The 17,348-nt window shown below is 46.7% G+C and overlaps 1 protein-coding gene across 3 annotated transcripts in view; it reads right to left on the bottom strand.

The window, feature by feature from the left end:
- PCBD2 (pterin-4 alpha-carbinolamine dehydratase 2) overlaps positions 1 to 14,634 on the bottom strand; it is a 50,542-nt gene extending 35,908 nt beyond the window's left edge. For 2 of the 3 annotated variants that reach the window (XM_059174614.1, XM_059174615.1), the window contains exons 1-2: positions 14,492 to 14,634; positions 11,240 to 11,371 (exon numbers count right to left, since the gene is read on the bottom strand). In XM_059174614.1, coding sequence (XP_059030597.1) covers positions 11,240 to 11,371; positions 14,492 to 14,575 — 216 coding nt within the window. In that variant the 5' untranslated portion in view covers positions 14,576 to 14,634. Of the gene's footprint in view, positions 1 to 11,239; positions 11,373 to 14,491 lie in introns of those variants that run through there. The other variant, XM_059174616.1, reaches the window with a different exon arrangement.
- Positions 14,635 to 17,348: the final 2,714 nt, after the last annotated feature.

Raw genomic sequence — 17,348 nt, 5'->3', positions numbered from 1 at the left:
TTTTGAGTTAATTTTTGTATACGGTGGAAGGAAGTGGTCCAGTTTCATTCTTTTGAATTTAGCTGTCCAGTTTTCCCAACACCATTTGCTGATGAGTCATTCTCCCATTGTATATTCTTGCCTCTTCTGCCAAAGATTAATTGACCAGGGGTGCCTGCGTGGCTGAGTGGGTTAAAGCCTCTGCCGTCGGCTCAGGTCATGATCCCAGGGTTCTGGGATCGAGTCACGCCATCGGGCTCTCTGCTCAGCAGGGAGTATGCTTCCCCCACCCCCTGTCTGCCTCTCTGCCTACTTGTGATCTCTGTCAAATAAATAAGTAAAATCTTTAAAAAAAATTAATTGACCATATAATCACAGGTTCACTTCTGGACTTTCTATCCTATTCCACTTCTTTTTTTTAAGATTATTTATTTATTTATTTGACAGACAGGGATCACAAGTAGGCAGAGAGGCAGGCAGAGAGAGAGAGGGAGAAGCAGGCTCCCCGCCGAGCAGAGAGCCCGATGCGGGGCTCGGTCCCAGGACCCTGAGATCATGACCCGAGCCGAAGGCAGAGGCCCAACCCACTGAGCCACGCAGGCGCCCCTATCCTATTCCACTTCTATTTTTGTGCCAGTGCCCTACTATTTTGATTACTACAGCTTGGTAGTATAACTTGAAATCTGGACTTGTGATACCTCCAGGCTTTTCTTTTTCCAGACTATTTTGACTATTTAGGGTCTTCTGTGGTTCCATACAGAGTTGAGGATTATTTGTTCTAGTTCTTTGAAAAATGCTGCCATTGTTCTTGTTTATTAAGTAAGCTCTACAAGCAATGTGGGGCTTAAACTCACAACCCTGACATCAAGAGTCACATTCTCTATCAACTGAGCCAGCCAGGTGCCCCTAATGCTGTTGGTCTTTTGATAGGGATGGAATTAAATCTACAGATTGCTTTGGGTAGTATGGACATTTTAATAATACTTGTTCTCTCAACCTATGAGCATGGAATATCATTCCATATGTTGGTGTCATCTTCGGTTTCTTTCATCAGTGTTTTATAGACTACGGTCTTTTTCTCCTTGGCTAAGTTTATTCCTAGATATTTTATTATTTTGGGTGTAAATGCACATGGGATTGCTTTCTTAATCTTTCTGTTGCTTCATTATAGTGTACAGAAATGCAACAGATTTCTGTATGTACACTGATTTTGTATCCTGCAACCTTACTGAATTCATTTATCAGTTCTATTAGTTTTTTGGTGGAATCTTTAGGGTTTCCCACATATAATATAGACCACAACTTCTGTACTCATTCACTCGTCAATGGACACTTAGGTTGCTTCCATGTCTTAGTTGTTGTAAATAATGGTGCTTGAACAAGTGCCTATACCTCTTTGAGTTACTTTTGGATCATTTCCTTAGGATACAGTCCCACAATATATATGTTATTGGAACATATGGTAGTTTTATTTTAATTTTTTGAGGATCCTCCATTATGTTTTCTAATCTGGCAATACCAACCTGTCAGACCTTTAAGGACCAACTCAAAACTCCCCTTCTCTAGGCAGCCATGCTAGAGTACACCTTCTGTTTATTAGTACTTCACATTTTAGTGCCTCGTCAGTATGAAAATTTAAAAAACCAACTATCTTGTATAATTCATATATGCTACCTCCCCAATAAAACTGGAAGGTCCTGGACCACCTGGCTGGCTCAGTCAGGACAGCATGTGACTTGATCTCGAGGTTGTGAATTCGGTCCCCATACTGAGTGTAGAGATTACTTTAAAATAAAATCTGGGGGGCGCCTGGGTGGCTCAGTGGGTTAAGCCGCTGCCTTCGGCTCAGGTCATGATCTCAGGGTCCTTGGATCGAGTCCCGCATCGGGCTCTCTGCTCGGCAGGGGGCCTGCTTCCCTCTCTCTCTCTCTCTCTCTCTGCCTGCCTCTCTGCGTACTTGTGATCTCTCTCTGTCAAATAAATAAATAAAATCTTTAAAATAAATAAATAAATAAATAAATGAAATGAAATCTGGGATGCCTGGGTGGCACAGTCAGCTGAGTCTGTCTGACTCTTGGCTTCAGCTCAGGTTGTGATCTCAGTGCCATGAGACTGAGCCCCACATCAGGGTCTGCGCTGAGTGCAGAGTCTGCTTAAGACCCTCCCTTTCCCTCTGCCCCTCCCCTCTGTGCTCTCCAAAATAAATAAGTAAATCTTTCAAAAATCAATAAAATCGAATCTCAAAAACCCCAAAAACCTAGAAGGTCTTCAGTGCAGAAATGGAATCATGTACTTTACTTACATTGTCCTCCTTCCACGCTCAGAGTAGAGCTAGACCCTCAGGGGTGACCAGCTCAAAGACCACGCCACATTCCCTGATCCCACCAGAGGTAGGCTCTGTGGCTCTCAGTGGGAAGACCACATAGCTCCCTGCCCAGCCCTAACTGGATCTTCTCCAGGTGCCTGGCATGCGTCCACAGCCAGGGCTGCAATGGTGAGGACAGGGCACTGGAAATCAGTTTGATGAATGATAACAGTAGAAGGCCACAATCCTGCCTTGCCGGCTGAGGGCATAGGAGCAAACAGATTCATTAGCCGCGATGGCTGTTTTGATAAGATTGATTTTAACAATACAATTCAATGACCTGATTGCTCAACAGTGATACCCGGGTTACTCTTGAACAAGTACAGCTTTGTTTGTTTTAGCTGGTGAATAGTGCCTTTCTCAGGAAGTGTTGTCAAACCCTTTTAAGGTAGAAAGTAATCCAACAGGTAGTCCTTGGAAAAAAGGTATCTCCTAGAAAAAAAAAAAATAATAAATGTAAAAACAAAACAACTTTCTGTGTCACTGTGGTATCAAAACATGTTGCTGTAGGAATCAGAGATGTGAGTGTGACACCCACTGTGCCATGATCCAGAGTGACCGCAAGCAATCTCAGGGTCTCGGTCTGGTTCAGGGTCCTTCTGTGAAATTCAGTGAACTAGTTAAAATGGCCCATTCCAGCCTGGATCGGAAGGGCAATACAACAGTCAACTATCCACAAAATGGGGGAGACAACGTGCTGTTCTGTTTACAGTGATGTAGGGCAAAGAGCAGAACACAAAGACCTCCAAGCTATGGAAGAAGCTCCTCTCCCACCTGTCCACAGTTGGGGGCTGACTCCCTCCTGGGAGAAGAGGGTACCTGGTCACCCTCCCGGCCACAGAAACAGTAGTGCACCATTCTACTTGCTGCTAGGTAGAGATGACCAGCTGCTGAGGCTGCTCCTTCACGTACCCAAGATCCATACTTTGAAAGAGTTGAATATAAGTTTCTACATCACAGCCATAAGGCACCAAAACTCTATAGACAAAACTCTTTGCAAACATGGACACTGTTTTCAATGGCTGTATTGAAGCAAAAGGCTGGTATGCTCAAGAAAAACAGAACAGAAAAGAGGAAGACCAAAATACATTGAAGTTATTATCTGAGGTCTCCTTTAAATTATTTTCTGTAATTACTGAGCCGGCAGTCCATTGTTATTAATTCATATTCAACCTATTTTTTTTTTTTTAAAGATTTTATTTATTTATTTGACAGAGAGAAATCACAAGTAGGCAGAGAGGCAGGCAGAGAGAGAGAGAGGAGGAAGCAGGCTCTCTGCTGAGCAGAGAGCCCGATGCAGGACTCGATCCCAGGACCCTGAGATCATGACCTGAGCCGAAGGCAGCGGCTTAACCCACTGAGCCACCCAGGCGCCCTCATATTCAACCTATTTAAGCAGTCCCAGCAATGCAGGCGGAAAACAAATGCCTCGGTAATTTCCTAACTTTTGAGTGTTATTTTCTTGTCAGTTAAATTTAAAGCAACCCATTTCTGACCACATTATACCAAGTTAATCTCATTTAAAGTGCTTCACAAACCCTAACGGCTACACTAAGGTTTTGTACTAATGAAAGCAATTTACATAAATGAAATTTATGTCAATGCATTTCACGAAAAATTTTTTACTTTATAATAACTATAGTACTTATATGATAACATCTGTTGATATTCACAGTCTAAAGCTGGCAAAGATTTAAACCCACAACATTTTCCATGCATCATGTACATTATCTGTGAAAAGCAATAAAAAAAAGCAATGAATGCATTAATCATACCAATATCATCTGCAAAGCATAAATCTGAAATACCTTTCACGTCAGCTCAAACTGCTTTTTATTTTTTACACACCTGATTTTACGCCATCTGTAAAAGGGCAAGACAAAGACTGCTGAGGAAATTCTATTTCTTGGCTGTTTGACTTTCACAGAATACTTTGGCTACGTTCTGTAAACAGAAGATTTACTATACGACTAAGAAAACGCAAAGCAGTTGAAAGTCCACTTTTATGAAAGGCCGGGGTAGCAGCCCCAGTGTTTTCACGCCACACTGTGGCGCCATATTTACATGTTGGACACCTGTTTTACATTTCCCCTTGTCTGTCCATTACATGTGTTTTCACAAATACACATAGGGCCTAAACCCATTTTATGAGATAAACAGCAGAAGCAAGATGCCCAATGACACCTTTTTAGTCTCTAGTTTCACGCCTCTGAAGTACACCAACACTGCTGTCCCAGCCACCGCACGACACCACGAGCATCACCTGCCCACAACTCCCAGGAGCCCAGCATGAATACACCACACAAAAATTTTTTTTTAAAGATTTTATTAATTATTTGAGAGGGAGAAAGAAAGAGCTAGAAAGCACAAGGAGGGAGAGCACCGGGGAGCAGGAAGCCCGACGATGCGGAGCCCATTCCCAGGACCCTGGGATCATGAACTGAGCCAAAGGCAGACACCTAACCGACTGAGCCACCCAGGCACCCCACCACGTAGGTATTTTTAATTAGCTCCTCCAATGTTAGGTAAAGTTTGCTCAGATGTGTTGCTCTCCATTACAGTGACAACGAAGGATGCTTTCTGAGGTTTCGAGTCAACGGCAGCCACAGAGCCCATCAGTGGGCACGAGTGACGCCAAGGCCACCGTGTGCAATAAGCATACAGGTTTTCACCTGACCTGGTTCCCAGACACACAGACAGGAGCCTCTAAGGTAACAGCAAAGGACACTCTCTAAGCTACATGATGAATCAGCCTTGGGAACACCCTCCTGGGAGTGTTCCCCTACCTTCAACAAGCAGGGTACGTTTCTACTTTCAAGAGCACTCAGATGTGACATTTCTATTATTGCATTACTGACTCAGAACTTTGCACCGAGTTTTGGCTTACAACAATGAACAATGAAACCTGAATTAATTCTTCCACAACGAGAACTGTTGAGAACTGTGTCCCATTGAGGACTGTTAAGATTTTCATTAACAGTTGTCTTTCTTCTGGTATTGAGCTTCAGACTTCACTAAGTGTTTCAAAATGTTAACCATAAGCCTATTATCAAATTCCTCAATAAAACATTTTTATAAAGTAAGTGAGCAACAGTAACTTTCAACAGCTCTACAGCAGGAGCTCCAGGGCACAGGAAGGGAAAGATTTTACCAACCCCAAACTCACATATGGTGCTACTGCTGCTAGATGCACGAAATGGTGTTCCTTGGCACCCCACCCTCACGGCCCCGCCACTCAGGGGGCCCCTCCCCGGGTCCCACCCTCTCAGCAGCAGCAGTTACAGCAACCGCAATGTGAAGAACAAGAGGCCAAACAAACGAAGCTCGGGCCTTGCCTGCAAGCTACACCTGAGACCAGCTATGCAGTTGAAAAGGGCCATTTTTATAGGTCAAAATGGGCTGAGGGTAAACCAGTTTCTATGAGCACTCTAAGAAAATCGAATGCCTCAAGGGCCAGTCTACTGGAGGCAGCCCTGGCGGGCACAGGAGCTCCTCTGGGAATGCAGGGAATCCCAGGTCCTTGTCGCAAGGCTGTGTCCCCTTCTCCTGAGTCAAAAGTGTTCTCCATTACCAACTGGAATCTCCTTGTAGCCTTCTCCTGGAATTCTTCATTCACCCAAAAGATACCAAATCAGGTACAATGTCCCATGGCAGCTTCTGGCCTATTCCCTATACTCGATCCTCTCTACCCTGAACAAGGGAGGCTCAGCTCCCTGAGGGAGAGACGGGGAACGGTCCCCAGGGGCTTGAGCTGCTGCACAGCCACTCAGAGCTCCTGCCCAGGAGGGCTCCACCTGCTGGCATCTGGGATAGCTGTTTCCTGGGTTCCAGAGCCTTCTTCTGCACCTACCTCCAAAGCTTCAAACCGCACCTGATTCTGGAAGCTTCCCACTTGACCCGACCCATAACACCTAATACAATTTACCTTTATAAGACATGTACCCTGCGTTTCCAAGAAGACATCTTGTTCTTTCCATGCAGGCACCCTGCAGTTGCCAAACACCGAAGAATCAGTTTGTCTCTGAGAGACCTCTCCCTCCTTAAGTCTACAAGAACAGAAGAAAAGCATCTAGCGCTCATAAACGTCCTCACAAATGCCAAGCCCACCCTGTGTGAGTCCAAGCGCTCCAAGAACAGACACCTGTGGCTCCAAGTCCAGGCAGCACTATGCTCTGACGGCTCAAGGAGGCTCGCCGTGCCCGTCATGCTGCCCCGCGACCCTCCACGCCTCCCCCAGGAAGACTCAGCGGCTCCTGGCCACACAACCTCTGCCCCGGCAGCCACCAACACTGTTAGAACCCCTTGGGAATTCTGCTCTTACAGTCTCTAAATATTTGCACCCATCTGAGCTATCAAATGAATGCGGACCATTTGGAACTAACCATATCCTAGAATAAAACCACTAAGAAAAAAAAAGTTCCACTGTATTTTTTGCTGGCTACTTATTGTTATAGTGAAACCTAGAATAACCCAAAGCTTTGAGAATTAGGTCTCTCACCCAGGGTCACTAATTTTTCTCCCTCCCCTCCTTCCTTCCTCCTTTCCTTCCTTTCTTAAAATTTTACTTGAGAGGTAGAGAGAAAAAAAAGAGAGAGAGAGAGCAGGAGCGGGAGGAGGGGGAGGGAGAAGCAGCCTCTCCACGGAGCAGGGAGCCCACCTTGGGACTCGATCCTAGGACCCTGGAATCATGACCTAAGCAGAAGGCAGACACTTAATCCACGGAACCACCCAAGCACCCATGAAAAATGTTTCTAAAAGGTATGGTTCATTGCCTATAGTAATAAGAGAAATGAATTCTAACGCAAATTTGTGACAACATTTCATTACACATACTACATTAGCAAGCCCTTTAAAAACGGTAACACCCAGGGCGCCTGGGTGGCTCAGTGGGTTAAGCCCCTGCCTTCGGCTCAGGTCATGGTCCCGGGGTCCTGGGATCGAGTCCCGCATCAGGCTCTCAGGGAGCCTGTTTCCTCCTCTCTCTCTCCGCCTGCCTCTCTGCCTACTTGTGGTCTCCCTCTGTGAAATGAATAAATAAAATCTTTAAAAAAAAAAAAAAACGGTAACACCCAGCAAGTGCAACCTTCCTCCTGAAGAATTATTTTAAGTAAAAAGACAATGTAGAGAACTGTAAAATGTCCATAACCTATTAAGATAAAAAAGAACAGAATTTTTAGCTGTATGTTCAGCTCAGACTTTTAAAAATATATAGACATCCAGTGTGGGCTGAAGTCCGCTAAGGGAAAGAGGGGACCAGTTCGGACAGCAGCTCCCTCCAGTTTCCAAAGCTGAGGCCAGGAGAGGTGCTGCCACTGCCAGGAACACAAGGGGCATGGGGGCCTCCCCAACTCTTGCTAAGGGCATGGCCACGCCAAGGGAGACCTGGCCTCATGGAACTGTGCCTACGCACATGGAAATGCCTCCTCACAACAGAAAATTCTAGGCTAACATTCTCACTATCCATTTTGCACACACACAGGATAATACCTAGAAGATAAATTTCTAGATTCGGACAATGGGTATGTGCATTTTAAAAGCAGATACACAGGGGTGCCTGGGTGGCTCAGTGGGTTAGGCCGCTGCCTTGGGCTCAGGTCATGATCCCAGCGTCCTGGGATCAAGTCCCACATCGGGCTCTCTGCTCAGCGGGGAGCCTGCTTCCTCCTCTCTCTCTGCCTGCCTCTCTGTCTACTTGTGATTTCTGTCTGTCAAATAAATAAATAAAATCTTTAAAAAAATAAATAAATAAAAGCGGATACACAGGGCGGGGGACGCCTGGGTGGCTCAGTGGGTTAAGCCTCTGCCTTTGGCTCAGGTCATGATCCCAGGGTCCTGGGATCGAGCCCCTCATCGGGCTCCCTGCTCAGCAGGAAACCTGCTTCCTCCTCTCTCTGCCTGCCTCTCTGCCTACTTCTGATCTCTCTCTGTCAGATAAATAAAATCATTTTTTAAAAAATAAAATAAAAATAAAAGCGGATACACACTCCCCAACTACCCTCTAAGAAGGTTACACCAATGGACAGCCCCACCTCTTGCCTCACCGTCTCCCACATCACAGCCCCACCTCCCTCCTTACCAGCTAGATTACAAGTGCCAATGTTTTAATTCCTGACTTTACTTACGCATTACTTCCCTTGCCCCTCAGTTCCTCCACTGGACTCAAAACCTTGGGATCATCCTTGACTCTCCCTCCATCCGCACCATATCCAATCTAACAGCAAGTCTTGTTTGTTCTCTCTTCAAAATATACGAGGAACTGGGACGCCTGGGTGGCTCAGTTGGTTAAGCAGCTGCCTTCGGCTCAGGTCGTGATCCCAGTGTCCTGGGATCGAGACCCACATCGTGCTCCTAGCTTGGCAGGAAGCCTGATTCTCCCTCTGCCTCTGCCTGCTGCTTTGTGCTCGCTCATGCTATCTCTCTCTCTCTCTGACAAATAAATAAATAAAATCTTAAAAAAAAAATATATATATATATATATATATATATGAGGAATCCTACGTTTCTCTTTACTGCCATTTACTCATTTGCTTCTTGTCTATCTTCTGTACTAGAACAGAACTACCTGAGCTTAGAATTGTGCCTGGCACAGTGAAGATGCTTCATACATATTTGGTGAGTGAATAAATACCATTTTTACAATAAAAGTCAAGCTGGTTTTTAAAACCATCACTGCATGAAAAGTACTATGTTGTGGATAAACTCTATCAGAGGAAAAAGACTAGAAAATAAACACTAGATGAAAGAAGCTGCAATGGGACTTTTTCTTAATGTACAACATCCTATTTTAGTGTTTCCTATTATTGTTTTATAATAAAAACGAGGGATCTTTTCTGTCCTAAATAAAAGGTTAGTGAACATCTATGAGGAAGAGAGGGTCACAACTGTAAGCATCGGCTGTGAAAAAGAGAAAGGTAACTCTGAGAGCTGGAGCTGGCCTGGCAGGCACACCAAGGCCCTGAGGTTACACACAAACAGCAGACAAGGCCACTCCACAAGCAGGATGGATTCAAACAAAAACAAGACCAAGTGCAAGATTAAGTGAACACAGACAAAACATAAATCCTGTCCACACCACAAAACACCAAACGTCCCCCCTCTCCCAGCTAATGAGTGAGTGTTGCTTCTCTGCCCACTTCAGCTTTGGTCCCACTTTAGTCTACCCTCCCTACGGGTAAGATGGATTAAAATACTGAAGCACAGAACTGCCCATTTTCTGACAGCGTCCAAGCCAGACCAAACTATCTTCCCAACACCATCAGTTCCCTGATACGCACAGTCTCCCTCTTGCTGCAACAAGCAATTCAGTCCCACCTGCTCCAGGAAACCCAGGGGTGGTCCTGGTGATCTTGGGCGGGTGGGCAATGACAGGTGTCATGACATCAGCTGCAATTACCAGCCACTGGACATGCAGAAGCCCTAAGAGACCCAGCTGGAAAACTGACCCCAGGAGATGATCTCAGGGCTGGTTCTCTGAATACACTCCCTGATTTTCTTGTCATCTGCCTCTTTCTCCTAAAAGCTGAGTGAAGAAAATTTAAAAAAAAAAATTTTTTAAGTCAAATTAATAAACTGTCCCAATGAATAGTATTACAATTAATCAAGGATGCCCTGCACAGCTTCTCTTTCCTCCCATTTCTGAAAGTCGCCCCAAGCACAGGGTTAGCGGGGGCTGGATGACTGACTCTTGGGCAGAGCCTGAGGCAATGCTACTCAAATACTTTAAGCCACATGTTCAAGCCCAATAAATTAGCCCAGGCTTAAAGAAGTCAGGCTGTACACATGTAAGAATTTTAATAAGCCCGGAAAATGCTACCTAGAGCTTATGCAGGAGCTTACTGTACCAATGGGATTCGCTGCCACCAGCCACAGAGTGCTAAGCCCCTGACAAGAGCTGTCGAGCACATGGGGCAGCAGGGACAGGGAGCCCGCTTGGTCTAGGTCTCCTCAGGAGCTGGAGACTGAAAGAAGGCTGGCAGCCAGATGGATGGAGAGCAGAAGAGGGCACGCAGCTCAGTGGAGCCAACGGCATTTCCTAGGAAAACATGTCGAAGGTTTGTTTGGTGGAAACCTGGTCCTCACACACCCTTCCAGAAACTAGCAAACACTGTAATCAATGTCTGCATTTATCAAATGCCTGTTTGTATCCAGAACTGTGTTAGCTACAATAGAGAGTTATTGAAGCAAACATGGTCTCTGCCTTCTAGATGCTGACACCTAATATAAATAAAAACAGTAAATCTGTCCAGAGGATTACCAAACTCACTGAACAAACACGAAATAGTCAAAAGCACCGACCTTGTACAAATGCTGTGGGGTAAGAGCTGCAGGGTAAGTCATGGGAGATGACTCTCTAAACAGGGCGGGGCTCTAATGGAACAGTCACCTTGTTAAAGCTGAGTCTCCAAGGGGGAAGGTCAGCTTTTAAGAAAAGCTGCAAAGGCTGGGATAAAATAAGCCAATCAGAGAAAAGCGTGCAGCTTGGGGCTTGAACTAGAGAATGAAATACATGTACACAGAGAAAGAAAACTTGACAAGCATCCAAGAAAAGTAGGGGGAAATCAGTCGAGCAGGTGTATGTTTCTGCACTGCTGTTCCTCAAGCCCTCTTCTGATATGCACAAGAAACTCACACATCCTTTTAATGTTATTTAAACTTTGAAAGGAAACTAAATGTCCTAACCCATACCAAACCAGAGGGTTCAGAATCTGATTTTCCAGATGACAAAAACCTCTCCCTTCCCCTAGAGCAGGGACTCCCCAAGGACAGTGCAGCTGTCACTGACTTCTTAAGGATCTTAAGGATCCACACGGGACCAGACCACCAGTAGTATTAAAGAGCCACAGCCTGAGAGGACACAGACAGGCCAGGGTACTAGCAAGGATATGTCATATTTACCTGATTAAAATTTTTGAAGGAAAATTCCTTGTAGATGGCATCTCTCTCATGTAATTCTGACCATCCTGCTGCTTTCAGGTCAAGGATAACTTGGTTCCTCTCCTCTGCTGTCAAATGGCGAGCATCTGCTGCCTATAAAAGAACACACATAATACCTGAAATGTAGAGGTTCAGTCAAACTCGAATGCATAGCCCTTTTCCTTATGAGAGATGCAAAAAAATACCTTAAGGGCAACAATCAGTGACCATTTTGGATTCCTCTGTTCTCAAAAAATTAACAACGAGGCTAGCTCCATACAAAATAAGCTGCCTCCATGCTAAGGTGTCTCACACTTCACAATTCTGTGTCTCTGGTTTATCACAGATACAACCATCAGCCGTTACCGCTGGTCATCTTACCATGACTGTATTACTAATGGCCAGCATGCCCAGATGTAGGAAATACGGTAAGCATACCCATGCAAGGAGACCCTGCAAGTCCGCTGTCAGGTCCCAAATTAGAACTCAGGGCTCTATACTCCTGGTCCACTGCTCTTTGGACAGTCCCACACACCTTGGTGCTCTTCACTGCCTATTCACAGGGCTCTTAACTCTCTGGGTGCACTATCCCCTTTCTGATGAAAACTAACCTCCAGGGGGGAAAACACAATCACACACTTAACACAAGATTTCGGATAATAACTTCTGGGGGTCCACAGATCCCCTGCGCTACAGGCAAAAAGCCCTTGCCTTAGTACAGTGAGTTTTTCCAGGAAACCAGTAAGACAAATCCCCCCACTCTGGCCAGAGCACTGTCCACCTTGTTCCCACACTCACCCTGGTGATGAAACTCACAAACCCAGAGTCCTGTTGGCTAACATGCCCCCACTTCCCATGCAATTTGTTTTTTAATTGAAAGAACTCTATACATCATGGCCAGAGAAAGGAGAGGACACTCTAGCAGAAGTCAGAGGAGCTTAGCTCTCGCTCCAGCATAAATGCCAACCAATATCTCCGACCATACCTATTTGCAGGGCTACTGAAGGCTCAGGTAAGAAAGGGATTGTCACCCAGAAAGACAAAACATATTATAAAGGGCTCCTCATCAAACAGCAACTGGGGGCTTAGCTGCATCCCCTACCATGAAATTACAACTCATTCCCACTTCAGAAACCCTGAAACTGTTCATCAATCACTAACATTAAAGTAAGTAAAATGGCAGAATAAATAAAACTACTTTAAGACAATTTATTCTGGGACACCTGGCTGGCTCAGTCGGTTAAGCATCTGCATTCAGCTCGGGTCACGATCTCAGGGTCCTAGGATCAAACCCCACACCAGTCTCCCTGCTCACTGGGGAGCCTGATTCTCCCTCTGCCTCTCCCCCTTCTCCCATTGGTGCACGTTTGCTAATAAATAATATCTTTAAAAAAAAAAAAAAAAAAGGACAACTTATTCTAAGAAGAGGAAAAAGGGTTGCTAATGAACCAATTTTCTTGTCTCTCTTCCTTGCTAGGTCAACCACCCTTCTCCATAACTAACGTAAGAAAAAAAAGAGGGGGAAAAAAAACCCTCTTAATTAAATAAAAACATTTGAAGACCTGTTATCAAAAGCACTTAAACTATTAAGATCCAAAACATCTCTTCATTACTCTTACCGTGACCTGTTATAGGAAATAATCTAAAATTTTATTAGTCACTTAAATATGTTAAGACAACTCAGGAAAGTATGGAAAATAAATTAAATTATGTGTCCACTCTGAGTAGCTGCCAAGAAAACTCTTAACCATGCTGTGGGCAGTGCAGCAGTCACCTGGAGTGAGTGAAACACGGCTCCTGCGCTGTTTTCCTCCACATTCTCTGCCATGTACATCCCCAAAGAGGGCAATGGTATGCACTCTGTGCTTACCACAGGTGTCTGCCCAAGAACAGGGACCGTGTCCAGGGTTGTGAAATGGAGCAACTTCATCTACGAAACACAAATGGTCCCCTTGGAGACACACCTTCTGCAGAACCCTTTATGATGGGCTTATTTTTTTTTTCCTGCGGGAGATGGGGATGGGGATAGGCAAAAGTAGAGAGGATTTGGAGAGAACAAACTTCATCCAAGGCCTCACTTGGTTACTTTCAGCTATGGGGATGCTGAACAAACCACTTAGCTTCTCTCAATACCAGTATCTCGTTTCTATGGTGGGGGCATCACAACCTCTACCTGTCGACACTTTTTTAAGATTTTATTTATTTATTTATTTGAGAAAGAGAGAGACCACAAGCAGGGAAAGTGGCAGAGGGATAAGAGAACCAGACTCCCTGCTGAGCAGGGAGCCCAATATGGAACTTAATCCAAAAACCCTGGGATTATCACCTGAGCTAAAGGCAGACACTTTAGCCACCCAGGCGCCCCGAGATTTTTTTGAGAGAGTTAAATTTAAGGAGATCTTGAATGTGAAGGCACCCAGCATTAGACCCTGGCACGTGGCAGCCTCTCAAATCCTGTTTGTTCACTCCTCTGAACCCCATATTTTTACTTAATCATCAGCACCTTGGGTACAGGTATACCCTGGGACACGCTTAGGTGACAGTAAGCACAGAACTCGTGCTCTCACCTTAGTGGCCACGAAACAGTATTCAGCTTCCTCCACCATCGAGCTATCTTCAATGTGTCCTATTAAAGACTTTCAAAGGGCCAAGGGGCTCCAGCCAGCCTCTTAAGATGACACACGAAATTTGATACAACATTTCCCCACTAGGTGGTGCTGCGTGTTAAAGCTTCCCCTCAGTTAATGCATCCCAATATATTAATTTCTGATGCCAGAAAAAGGACGAAACTCCCCGCGGAAGAAGAAAGAAGTATAGATTTGCCTCCCCCAAATACGATAATTTGTTACTAACTCCTCCCAAACATCACAGCAAAACAAGTGAGCTAACTCCGCGCTGAGCCAGAGGCTTTTCGGCGAGTGCGCCGCGCCTTTGGTCACTTCAAGTGACCCTCAGCGTCAGACAGCTTTGCAGCTACTTGTACTTTCTTTACACAAAACTGGTCCTTGGTTTTCTTCCGGCAGGCAGCTTCGCAGACAAGACAAACGATGATGCTGCGGAGCCCCTGTCTCCGGCCGGGCGTCTGGCAGGTGCCCGGCGCCCGAACGCGGCTCCCCGAGGTCCGACACCGGAAGCCGGGCCCACTGTGGGGCCGGCCCGGGTCCTTCCCCCACGGCCACCAGCCGGCGCCGCGGGGCCTCGCCCTCCTCCCGCACCGCGGGCCCCCGCACTCACCGTGGCCGAGAAGCTCCGGGCCCGACCCCGCAGCGTCGCCAGCAGGAGCCGCGACGCCCCCCGCGCCCCTAGGGCCGCCGCCATGGCCGCCGGCCCAGGGCTGCCCGGCGCGCTGCCTGCCCGCAGCCCGCAGGCGTCTGCCCGGGAGCCGAGAGCAGTGCGGGTGGCGCCCAGCCGCGGGCCAATTGGTCCTGCAGGCGCCCGCGCGGCCCGCCCCGTAAGATCCTGGGAGCTTCAGGGCCGCCGACCGTGCTGGCAGCAGGCGGGCGGGCGCCGCAGGCCCCCGCGCTCTCAGGTCCCGCTCCGCGCGGGCCGCGTCTTGCCCGCCTCGTGGCCGCTCTCCCGCCCGCGTGCTAAGGTTTAACCCCCGGTGGGCTCTTCGGTATCCGAGCTCCGGCTCGCCGCTCTCTCGAGGACAGTCGGTGCTGGGCTCCCTGCTAGGCGGTGGGGCCTAGAGCCCGAGTCGGTGGCAGCATTTTGCGGGCGGGCACGGGGCGAAATGGGCTCCGGTGGGTGGGTGGGAACCAGTCCCTTCCGCGCTCGCGGAGGGCAGAGAACCACAGTAGTTCGGGTCTGGGCATGTAAGGCAGGGAGCCGTGGGTGCTGCTGGGCCTGCCTAGCCGCTGAGGCCTCGGGCACGCTTCTTCATCGGTGCTGGCCCAGATAAGACAGTCTGGAAACTCGGCTCTTCAGGCTTGCTAAAGAGCAGCGCGCAGTGCGCGCTCCGGTGATGAAGCAGACAGTTACAGGAGTCCCCCCGCCCCCAAAGAGGTGGATTCTTTTATGTATGTATTTACTAGTATTTTATTCTTACTCTTTTTTTTCTTGCCTTTTTTTTTTTTTACATGTCACATACAATTTACTGGCTTTTAGTATATTTACTTGCACCTTTTTTTACTAGCTTAAGCAAATTAATAATATAACCAAGTTTGCTTAAGATTTAGCCGTCTACTCAGTTTTTTAAATATCAGAGTCCATGTAAGTTCAACTTAGCAGTTGCTAGCAGTTAATTTTATATTCCATATGGAGTTGGGGAGGGGAGCTTTCTTGCCTCAAAATATCCTAAAATTCAAACATGGCTCAATATGCATTCTTAACATTTGCCCACTTGACAAAAACTCAAGGGAGGAATCTTGCTGCAAACTCTGATCAGATGTCACTGACCTCAAGGCATCCATCTAAGGCACTACAGTTTCCGTTGCCTGATGCCTCAAGTGGGCAATGACTGGAGATGGAATTAAAAGTTTCGTTTCCAATACTTAATCGGGTGTATACAATCATAAATACCCTGCAGACTTGCTTATTAAAGTGAGAACTGCAAAATGAACTGGTACGTGTGAGGTAACAAGACTCCTCATTTTCCTTCCCTAAATCCACTTTAGGAAACTGGTGTCTCAGCTCTAGTTATGAAAAGCAGCAGCGGTAGCATGCCAGTAGGGCCTAGGGCAAATGATGTTCACCAGTAGGGGCTGTGGATACTCAGCCTTCACATGTACGTCTCCAGTTAGTAGGATTTAAGTTCCTTACCAAAGATTTATTGAGCAAGTCCTCTATAGTGGGTACTCTTGGGAAAGGCAGTCAGTCTCCTGCTCACAGTCTTTTAAGCCCTGCTCACCCATGTAAGAATGGGCCTTAGGCCTAGAACACTCCCTTACTGATTGTTACAAAGAGCCCATACAGCCTGTTCCAGGCTTAACACCTTGTGTGGGAATATCCTTCCCTGATCCAGGCTCACTCAATATGTACTCCTGTATTCTGCTTAAGCAGGCAAGTCAGAACCCTGGGGCATGCCCCCCTCCTCCCAGCCATCCCCTCCCCCTTTCAGTATTACAGACTCCACTGGGTTGGGAGGAGCTTGTGCTAAGACACTAGAGGGGCACTCTGGCCTTTCACTGCTGGGGAGGATCCACTTGCCTTGGGGACCACCGCACACTCCTAGAGCTGATCTCGCTCTCTTTTGTTGAGTACAAATGCTGTTCCATCCAGTATGGGACTGTGTTGTGTCTTCCTTGGCAATTGATACTAACCAGGAGTGAGCACAAGTGTCTGGATTTATGTCCCCGATGACTGGCTTCTCATGATCTTTCTGTCTTCCATGTAGCTGAATTCCCGCCCTCCCCATCCCTGGCATTGGTACCAGTGCACAGACATTGGCTCTGCTGCACAGACACCATGCTTGGCTTGAGATGGTTTACCTGATGTTGGACCTTTCGTCCTGCCTGCCTCCGACTTCCCATTCCCTCAGCACCAGGGCTTTCCAACTGATGCTCTCTACACTTGAACCTCCCCTCTAGGGAATGGCCCTCCTCCACCTTCCCTCCAAGGGAAACCCAGGTAGCTTGTCTTAGCTTAGTATTAGAAGCAAAGCCATGGATCTGTTGGCCATACTAGGAGCCTGTCCTCATCCTCCACACCAGCATAGGGCCCCATTACATATCAAAGGCATGAATATGCCTGTATCTTTAATAAGACAGCTTTCTGGGGGCACCTGGGTGGCTCAGTGGGTTAAGCCTCTGCCTTCGGCTCAGGTCATGATCTCAGGGTCCTCGGTTCGAGCCCCGCATCGGGCTCCCTGCTTAGCAGGGGAGCCTGCTTCCCCATCTCTCTCTCTCTACCTACTTGTGATCTCTCTCTCTCTCTTTCTGTCAAATAAATAAATAAATAAATCTTTAAAAAAAAAAAAAAAAGACAGCTTTCTCATCTGGGAGTGTGCCCCCCCCCCCGGGGAAATAAAACTATATACAGTCATAAGTTTAAAAAAAAAAAAAAAAGTAATGCTGAACCTTCTCAAAGATCTATTATGTAGTCATGGTTAGGAAATCTCTTGGCAACAGTGAAATATTTATCATTTGTTAAG

This window comes from Mustela lutreola, chromosome 5 (genome assembly GCF_030435805.1).
Source record: "Mustela lutreola isolate mMusLut2 chromosome 5, mMusLut2.pri, whole genome shotgun sequence".
Taxonomy (NCBI): Eukaryota; Metazoa; Chordata; class Mammalia; order Carnivora; family Mustelidae; genus Mustela; species Mustela lutreola.
The sequence above is the reverse complement of the archived record's forward strand: the minus strand, read 5'-3'. Positions and strand labels throughout refer to the sequence as shown.